The sequence below is a fragment of the Urocitellus parryii genome, chromosome 15 (assembly GCF_045843805.1).
Source record: "Urocitellus parryii isolate mUroPar1 chromosome 15, mUroPar1.hap1, whole genome shotgun sequence".
Taxonomy (NCBI): domain Eukaryota; kingdom Metazoa; phylum Chordata; class Mammalia; order Rodentia; family Sciuridae; genus Urocitellus; species Urocitellus parryii.
Genome location: NC_135545.1, coordinates 16,378,640 through 16,388,762, shown reverse-complemented (window position 1 = coordinate 16,388,762; position 10,123 = coordinate 16,378,640). Strand labels below are relative to the sequence as shown.

Here is a 10,123-nt window from a genome sequence, read left to right as displayed (position 1 = left end):
AGGAAGGCACAGGCGAGCTGCGTGGACACAGTATAAGGAGCCCTCAGCCCGGCTGCCTCATGTGTACTTCTCCTTCACATCTCAGTATGTTGGTCTCCTACTCCAGGGAGCCTCCAAGGCTCAGGATGGGGCGGAGAGACTGGATTTTGCTTCTGGAGCCCCATGCCCTCTGCTTTCCCCATAAGAGCCTGGGCTACTCTGGCCTGTGCTTTGTCATCACAGACCTTGTTATTTTGCCCTGAGCTTTTCCCTTCTCAGCCCTGATGGCTCTGGGCTGTCTGGAAATGTGACTCTCTCCCTTCTGGATGTGAGTTCACTGAAGACAGGACCTGAGCTCTCTTGGTCACCACTTTTACTGCAGTGTCAACTAACATGACCATGTGCAGAAATCTATAACAAATGCCAAACTAATGATAGCATCTGCGCCTCTGAATCTCTGTTTCTGGAACATACCTGGGCTGCTACATCATCCCCTCAACTCACCAGGTTTTAGCATAGCTGTGGTGGACAGTTCCCTGCACATTGCAGATGTTCTCAGTTTAGTCCAGTGACTATCAAAGTGTGGTCCCCAAATCACCTGGGAACTTGTTGAGAATGCAATTGTTGTCTAGGTCCCACCTCAAACCTATTGAGTCAGACTCCGAATCAACTCTGAGCTTGGGTCCTAGAGGTCCATGGTGAACAAGCCCTCCAGGTGATCCTGATGATCTAAATTTCAAGGACCACTCACTGGTCAAGGCACTGTTTCTACTTTTCCACCTCCCAGATCTTGCATGGCTCATAATTACCATTTCTTCCCCCACCCAACCCCCAGCACGCACACACACAGGGACAATCATCACCCAAGGTGGGCCAGAGATCATAGATAAATGCCCCAGCTTCTTTGAACTTTGCTGGGGGACTAGAAGGACAATTCTGATGTTTTCTATAAGGTCCCTTAAAGTTCTCTAACCCCAGTTGCCCAGAGAGATAACGTGCTCCTCATCAGTACACCTTCCACTAGCTTTCTTTCTCCCCTACCCAGTTCTTCTCTTGCCTCTATTTCCTGGGATCACTCCCCAAATCAGCCAGTTCCACTGAATTCTCTAGTCCTGCTTTCAGTCCTCCATTTCTGTCCTCTTTTCCCAGCTCCTCTAACTTTGTAGCATCTCTGAAGCTTCTATAGTCTTTTTCTGAGTTTCTAAGTGACCAGTATCTGCTGTGCTGGGCCAGGAGCACTGATGAACTTTGCTAATGATCTGGAAAGGCGGGTCCCAGGGCCAAGTTAATTTTAGCTGCAATTTTTCAATACACATAAGTGCAAAGAGCCAAAAGTCTATTCTGAAACCTTCAGCAGACTAGGGATGCCAGGGTGATGTGCATCCACACCCCAACTGCAAGGTTACTTTACTCTTCTCCTCAGATAGTGTATGTAGGATACTCCCCAGGACCACTCAGATTCCCCAGTGTAGGGCCATGTCCCCAGACCACCCAGGGCAAAATTGTTCTCTTTGGACCAGGGCTCCTGCAAGATCAGTTCCCTCACATTGCTATAACAAAGTTGCCAGATTTGCAGACCATTACCCATACCCTTCTGCCTAAGATACCATCTGCCGTGACAGTGTGGGACACCCGCCCCCATCCCTTCATCACTCCTGGTAGCATCTTCTGTGGGTAGTGGCCCTGAGAGGCAGGAGGGGAAAACAGTGGACATAGTTCTCTGAGCCAGGCCAGCCTCGTCAACCCCCTGCCTCTGAACCATTTCCTATCTTCTCTCTCCTCCCTAGGGCATTTTCTCAGTGCATCTTGAGGTCTACCCCTAATCCTATAAGGTAAAGAAACTTAGATCCAAGTTTTGTCCTTTCAGCCAGGGAAAGGAGACTTGGGGAGGAGGTCTTCTGGCTTGAAAGGCCAGGCCTGTTGCTGGGCAGAACCCAGGTACGACAACTTCACCTGTAGAAAGGACATTCCAAGGAGATGGTGCTGAGGTAGAGGGGCAGGAGACATGTGTGTGTTGGCTGGGGTAAGGGGTGTCTAGGATGGAGAGCTACTTCAAAGCTATGAATGAATTCCAAACACACATCTACACGTACCCATCCTCATGGTCTAGTTGCCCCCAAGTGCTGCATATTAAAGCTTGTGTGTGTGCGCACGTGTGTGTGCATGCCCATCTCTGTCTCTGACTTGTCCTTGCCTCTTGTCTATCTCTCTGAGTCTCTGTCTCTACATTTCCGTCTCTCTTTGAACACATGCGTGTATTTCTGTCTGTATCTCTCATTCTGTTCCTCTCCGTCCCTCAATCCAAGCTTGCCCATCTTTTTGTCTCTCTCTCTCTCCTATCTCTGTCTCTCTGCCTTAGTCTCTGTGCCCGTCTCAGTCTCCTTGTATCCAGGGATTCTCGCTCCCAGCAGTGCTAGGGCGACTCCATAGGAGGTGGGGCCAGGGGCGTGCCTTTGAGAAAGGGGGGGGCTGCCTACGCCTTTAAGCGCGGGCGCGCGCGAGGTCTGCGCCTTTAAGCGCGGGCACGCGCGCGGCCCTGGGTTCCCGGCGAGGAGGCCGCGGGAGCTCCGGGACCCGGCCCGCCTGCCCGGCCCGCCTGCCCGGCCCCCGCCCGGCCCTCTCCCCGGCCCCGGCGGGGGAGGGGTCTCTGAGCGCGGCCCCTCCCCCCTGGCGCCCCCGCCCGCGCTGCGGTGCCCCCATCCTGCGAGTTCCTGTCTGTCAGTCCGTCTGTCTGCGCCCAGGCCTCGCCCCACCCCGGCCCTGGGGCTGCCGGGCGGGCGCCCCCCTCCCCACCGCAGCGGACCCCCTCCCTCTGGGCCAGCGCCAGCTGCAAGCCGGGAAGCAAGCCGCGATGCTGCCGCCCTAGACCCTGGGCCCGCACCCCGACATCGGGGGCTTTCACCCCGAGATTGGATGGAGAGATACGGAAACCCAAGCCTGAGACCCTGATCTGGGGCTAGCACCCCGAGATCCAGCCCGAGAAACCCGCAGATCTGGACCCTGAACCCCAATATCTGGAGCTGGAATCCCAACATCGGTCCCTGGGACCCCAAGATTTGGAAACTGAATCCCATGATTTAGAGCATGGACCCCAAGATTTGGTATATAAGCCCCCAAATCTGGAGCTGAACTCTCAATTCTGTGCCTGGCACCTTGAAATCTGGGACTGGATTCCAAAATCTATATCCTGGAACCCACTATTTGGGAACTGAACCCTGGGATTTAGGCCTCAAATTCCAAGATCTGAACCTTGGGATTCCAAGGCACCTGAACCTGAATTTGGGCCTGAAGTCCTTCCTGCAGACCTGAAGGCTGAAATCTGGGGCTAGAGACCTCCAAGTCTTTACTTGGCACCCCAGTATCAGAACACAGAACCCCACTACCAGAATCCAGGGTTGGATTTGGAACTTAGACCCTAAACTTCCCCATTTGACTTATTTAGCATCCTAAGACTGGAGCTGGGAAACCCTGACCCTAAACCAACCAAACTTGGGCCAGGATCTCTAAAACAGGATCCTAGAGGTCCTATATTTGGGGGTCTGGGACCCTAAGTATCAAGATCTGGAGACTCCATGGGCACGGATTTAAGCTGAAACACAACAGTCCTTCTAGAGACCTCAGGAACAGGGACGGCATGACCAGACACCCCCTCCAGAGTCCTGACCTCTGACCCCCTTGGAGCCTGAGGACTCCGCTCCCTGGGGTGGCTTCCAGCTCAGGTAAGGCCATTGAGAGACCTCCGTGGTGGGGAGGGACTTGAGAGGACCTTTGTGACTGGGGTGGAGGACCAGGTCCCCTTTGGCACTCTTGGGTTTCCCTGGGAAAAGTCATTTCATTCTCTACATCTACCTCCAGTCCTGCTCTCCCTCCAACATTCCCAGGACACTTGGCCAGCCTACCCCTCTGACCTCCTCATTCCCAGCAGATAGCATCTCCAGTTCTTTGCTGCCACCACCCTTACAGCTTCTCACCATCTGTCCTGCCTGACCATCTCCAGCTGCCTTTCATGTCCACCACCACTCTCTCTAGTCCCCTTTCTGCCCCTTTCCTCTCAGTGACCATCTCTGTTCACCTTTACTCTCTCTGATATATCTGACAGCTCTGTCCACAGCTCCTCTCTCCAGCCATCTCTGTCTACTGCTTCACTCAGTGACCATCTTTGACATCTCTGTCCCCTGTACTTTTCTCTAATCATCTTCCACTGGCTCTCTTGCTCTCTGTCCACACCTGGCTCTAATCCTGGGTCTGTGATCGCCTCTAACCATGTTTGACATCTCTATCCACCACTCTTCTCTCTAGCTGCCCTGCGGTCCCTCCTCTCTATCTTCCCTTTCTCTAACCATCTTCCACTATCTCTCCTGCCCTTCACCCACCCCAACTCCAACTCTCTGTCTACAACCATCTGTTCATCTCTGGCCTTTCCTGGTCCCCTCTCACCCGTTATCTCTCTTAATTGTTGATCTCTGATTATTTCTACCATCTTTGGTTGTCTTTCTTCCCTATGATGACCTCTCCCCGCTCCCCTGATCTCCAACTGGTTCTGATGTCTGTTCTTTCTCCTCTCTCTGAACGCCTCTCTGGCTTTTGACCATGTCAAATCACTTCTCTCTCTGACCAGCTCTCCTGGCTGGACTATTCCTGACCACCTCTGACCACCTCTCCTCTCTGGTCACGTCTGACCATTTCTGATTACCACCTGACCACCTCTTCTCTCAGTAGGAATCTTTGACCCTCTCTTTGCCCACCCTGGCCAACTCGCCTATTCTTTGACCATCTCTGCCCATTCCCTAGCCTCTTCCCTTCCCTCTGACCATCTTTGTTCATTTCCCCTCCCTCTGTGCCTCCACTATACACATCTCTGAGTCTCTGACTACCTCCTCTGGCTTTGGACTGTGTCTGACCACTCCTCCCTCTGAGCATCTCTGACCAGCTCTGCTGCTCACAGCCCATGGTGACCTTCTCCCTGTGGGGCCCCTCTTCTGGCCTCAGCCTTCCCTAATGCTGCTCCTCTTACCTGCAGGTGGCCCCCGCCCGCGATGGCCGTCCTCCCGTTGCTCCTGTGCCTGCTACCGCTGGCCCCTGCCTCGTCTCCACCCCAGCCAGCCACATCCAGCCCGTGTCCTCGCCGTTGCCGCTGCCAGACCCAGTCACTGCCCCTAAGTGTGCTGTGTCCAGGGGCAGGCCTTCTGTTCGTGCCACCCTCGCTGGATCGCCGTGCAGCCGAGCTGCGCCTAGCAGACAACTTCATTGCGGCTGTGCGCCGCCGCGACCTGGCCAACATGACGGGCCTGCTGCATCTGAGCCTGTCTCGCAACACCATCCGCCACGTGGCAGCCGGCGCCTTTGCTGACCTCCGTGCCCTGCGCGCCCTACACCTAGATGGTAACCGACTGACCTCGCTGGGCGAGGGACAGCTACGTGGCCTGGTCAACTTGCGCCACCTCATCCTGAGCAACAACCAGCTGGCAGCCCTGGCAGCTAGTGCCCTGGACGACTGTGCCGAGACACTGGAGGATCTCGATCTCTCCTATAACAACCTCGAGCAGCTGCCCTGGGAGGCTTTGGGCCGCCTGGGCAATGTCAACACGCTGGGCCTTGACCATAACTTGCTAGCTTCTGTGCCTGCTGGCGCCTTTTCCCGCCTGCACAAGCTGGCACGGCTGGACATGACCTCCAACCGCCTGACCACCATCCCACCTGACCCCCTCTTCTCTCGCCTGCCGCTGCTTGCCCGGCCCCGTGGTTCTCCTGCCTCTGCCCTGGTGTTGGCCTTTGGTGGGAACCCCCTGCACTGCAACTGTGAGCTGGTGTGGCTGCGGCGGCTGGCTCGAGAAGACGACCTCGAGGCCTGTGCCTCGCCACCTGCATTGGGGGGCCGCTACTTCTGGGCTGTGGGTGAGGAGGAGTTTGTGTGCGAACCACCTGTGGTGACCCACCGCTCACCACCCCTAGCAGTGCCTGCAGGTCGACCAGCTGCTCTGCGCTGCCGGGCAGTAGGGGACCCAGAGCCCCGTGTGCGCTGGGTGTCACCCCAAGGCCGGCTACTGGGCAACTCGAGCCGTGCTCGTGCCTTCCCTAATGGGACACTGGAGCTGCTGGTCACCGAGCCAGGCGATGGTGGCATCTTCACCTGCATTGCGGCCAATGCAGCTGGTGAGGCCACAGCTGCTGTTGAGCTGACCGTGGGTCCCCCACCACCTCCACAGCTAGCCAATAGTACCAGCTGTGACCCCCCGCGGGACGGGGATCCTGATGCCCTCACCCCGCCCTCTGCTGCCTCTGCCTCCGCCAAGGTGGCTGACACCGTGCCCCCTACTGACCGTGGCGTCCAAGTGACTGAGCATGGAGCCACAGCTGCTCTCGTCCAGTGGCCAGATCAGCGGCCCATCCCAGGCATCCGCATGTACCAGATCCAGTACAACAGCTCAGCTGATGACATCCTCGTGTACAGGTGCAGGGGCCAGGCAGAGGGGTAGCTGGGTGGGGGAGTGAGGAATGGGGAGGATGGAGGGCACACCCATGAATGCTCCATACTGAAGCACAGCTGAGAAATGATGCTACAGGGTCACAAAGAAAATCAGACGGCAAAGGTAAAAGAAATCTGGCAGCGAGGTTCACCAGAATCAGGCAGAAGTGGTAAAAGAAATTTGACAGCAATGGTAAGAAGAAATCAGGCTATAAGGAAAAAGGAAATCAGACTATAGGGCTAAACAATATCAAGCAGTAATGATAAAAGAAATGAGGCTGTAGAGGTAAAGAGAAATAAGACAGTAAGAGTAAATGGTAACAAACATGAGGAAATTAGACAGCAAGAGTAAAGAGTAATCAGGCCAAGAGAGTAAAACATTAATGGGGATGAGTGGCGGGGGATAAAAGCAAATTTCAGCAGTAAAAGGTAAAGAGAGAAAAGCCTAGTTTTCTAGATGACGGCTTTATACAAGCGAGGCTGCAAGAAGAAAAAGATCAAGCAGGAAGGTACAGGAATGTCAGAGAAAATGAAATGAGGCAGCCCTGTTACAAAGGAAATCAGACCAGAGTTTAAAAGGAAAACTCGGGGGGAGGAGGTTAAATAGAGACTAGGCTTTGGGTTCATGCGGAGAGTGATCTCTGTACATGTGGAGTTCTGATAATGGTGACATCAATTTTTGATTTGCTAAGTCAAATCAAACCTAATTCAAGCTCTTCTTTCTGGGTGATCAGAAATATCCTATTTGTCACTCTTGGGGGTTCCCTTCTCTCTTCCGTGGTTGCAAACAAAAAACGGAGTTTTTAAGAGTCCAAGAGGTGGGGTGCTTCAACTTCTGCCCCCAAGCCAGATAGCATTTGGTACATATGGTGGAAAGTGGTTGCTGCTGACACCTCTTACTGAAGTCCAACCTTGCATGAGCAGTTGTTAATGACACCCTGTTCTTGCCACCAGGCTGGGCCAAGTGTGCAGTCCCTGAGGCGTGGTTCCAAGTGTGCAGTCCCTGAGGCGTGGCCTCAGTACTGGTCTTCATCTTCGTGCTGCTTATGTGCTTATGCGCTATAAGGTGCACGGTGGCCAAGGACTGGGATGTACAATGTGGAAACCCAATACCAGGACCCCCTCCTGCCTCTGGGACCCACCCCTCAAGAGATCATCACTTGTTTTTCTTTTCAGTCCTGATTCTATTCCTTTTTCTCAGGCAACACTACTCAGTAGATTCCATGGGGGGCTCACTCTGAAAAATCACACAAGTCCTGGCCTCCTTGCCTAGACTTGTTAATGGGACCAGCGGTCTTTTGGATGGCCACCATCCACAGGCAATCCTGGAGATTCCTGTTTCTCTCTCAATAAAGCAGTTTAGTAATAAAACAAGTTAAACCTCCAACAGGGTACACTGCACCTACAGGAAATATGGTGGAATTGGGTGGTAAGGTTAAAAGGAAATGGGAAAGGTAAGGATAACAATAGACATAAAAGAGAGTTAAGTGATGAGCCGGAAAGAAATAAGGCAACAGGGAGAAAAAGAAATCAGCAGCGGTGATTCAGATGACAGGACTCACTGGAAAACAGACTACAGATACGAGGATGATAGTAATAATAAGGGAATGGGGCTAGGGGGAAATTTTTTGGCAGCTTAGAGGAAATCAGGCAGCAGGGTAACAGGGAATCAGGTAGTTAGATTAAAAGATTAGAGAGAATTCTGCTATACACTAGGGGAAAATCAGGCAGCTGGAAAAGGAAAATTAGGCAGAGACTGGAGAGAAGTCAGATAGGAACCAGAGGGGAATTGGGTGGGGGTCTGGAGGGTGATGGGGGAGTGAGGGTAAAGGGAAATTGGCTGGCAGGCTAGAAGGAAAGGGGATTAGGTCCGAGGGAATTCAGACAGGGTTAGAACAAAATTGGGCTGGAGAGACGGCTGGCATCAGGACTGGCAGGAACTTTTATAGTCAGATCAGAGTGAAATCAGGCAGAGGATTGGGGGAGAACTAGGCAGGGAAGTTGAGCTGCAGAGTGGAGGGAAGTTGGGTGGCAGTGCCAAAGAGGAACAGGGCAGGTGGGTATAAATACACTAAACAGAGTGGAGGAACTCAGGTGGTGGGCTGCGGAGAAACTGGGCATGGGGTCCAAAGAAAAAGCAAAAAGAAGTGGGTTGGCAGGCTCAGGGAGGCAGGAGGGTGGACTAGAGTGAGATTGCAGAGCAAACTGGAGGGACGTCAGGCAGGTCGCTGAAGGGGTGTCAAAGGCCCAAGGAAACTGAAATGCTGGCCAGAGGGAACTTGGTGGCTAGAAAAAAATGAGGTAGCAGGGTGGAGGGAATCTAGCCCCGCGGGGCTTTGGGTGGGGGAGAGAGAAGATGGGTGCTGGGCAGCAGGGACCTGACTCCACCTGCCTGCCCCTCCAGGATGATCCCGGCAGACAGCCGCTCGTTCCTGTTGACTGACCTGGCGTCAGGCCGGACCTATGATCTGTGCGTGCTTGCGGTGTACGAGGACAGCGCGACGGGGCTGACTGCCACGCGGCCTGTGGGCTGTGCCCGCTTCTCCACCGAGCCTGCGTTGCAGCCGTGCGGAGCCCCGCACGCACCCTTCCTGGGCGGCACAATGATCATCGCGCTCGGTGGTGTCATCGTGGCCTCGGTACTGGTCTTCATCTTCGTGCTGCTAATGCGCTATAAGGTGCACGGTGGCCAGCCCCCCGGCAAGGCCAAGACACCCGCGCCTGTCAGCAGCGTTTGCTCCCAGACCAATGGCGCCCTGGGTCCCCCGCCCACTGCACCTGCCCCTGAGCCCTCCGCACCCAGGGCCCACACCGTTGTCCAGCTGGACTGCGAATCCTGGGGGCCCAGCCACGAACCCACGGGACCCTAGCTGGGCACCCACCTCTACGGCTCCTCTGGCTCCAGGGGACAGCAGGACCCGGACACCCCGCGGGACCTGGCCTCAGACTCACCAAATTGCTCACGGTTTTTAAAACTCTGAAGGGGAGGGTGTCGGGGCACCGGGGCACAACAAAAAAGTCCTATTTTTCTAAGCTTGGGCCTGGGCTCTTGCCCTTGTCTCTGTCTGTGGGGTTTGGGGGAATGGTACAGGGGTCTGGGGCTGGTTGAACCTCTTCTGAGAGACCCCCAGTTCAGCCTGAGGTCCTGGGGCAGGAGCCGGTGGGGAAAACTGAGGATGTTCATCCATTCAGTCAACAGACATCCCTGGAGTGTCTACCTGGATGACACTGCAGTGACCCTGGAAGCCTTGAGCCCTAACCTCAGGGAGCACAAAGTCCAGTGGGAGACATGTCTTCAGGCAATGATAGCCCAAAGAGACTGGGAATATGGTGATGAGTGGAGCCTGGGGGATTGTGGAGCCGGGAAGTAATGACTGGCTCAGCCTGGGGTGTGGTCAGGGAGGAGACCTGGGCTCTGAGAAAGACATCTGAAGGAGATAATTGGGCAAAGGGCTGAAGAAAAGCTGTTCCAGGAAGAGGGCACAGATAAGCAAGAGCTTAGTTTATAGTAGGTACTGGGTGTGCTGTGATAGAGCTACAGCAGGAGGGTGAGCAGGGTTTAGGCCTGCTAGAGCTAGGCCAAAGACCTCAGGCTGTGGCCTGACAGGGAGCCATGGAGGATTCAGTGCAGGGAAGGGATAAGGCAAAGGGATTTGGGCTTTAGGAAGATCCTTCTAC

The 10,123-nt window shown here is 54.5% G+C and overlaps 1 protein-coding gene across 1 annotated transcript; it reads left to right on the top strand.

Moving 5' to 3' along the window:
- The first annotated feature begins 2,632 nt into the window (after positions 1–2,632).
- Lrfn3 (leucine rich repeat and fibronectin type III domain containing 3) lies at positions 2,633–9,451 on the top strand. Its single transcript, XM_026380110.2, has 3 exons — positions 2,633–3,698; positions 5,000–6,430; positions 8,850–9,451. Exons 2-3 carry the CDS (start codon positions 5,016–5,018, stop codon positions 9,313–9,315), a joined length of 1,881 nt encoding a protein of 626 aa, XP_026235895.1. The 5' UTR covers positions 2,633–3,698; positions 5,000–5,015; the 3' UTR covers positions 9,316–9,451.
- The last annotated feature ends 672 nt before the right edge of the window (positions 9,452–10,123 follow it).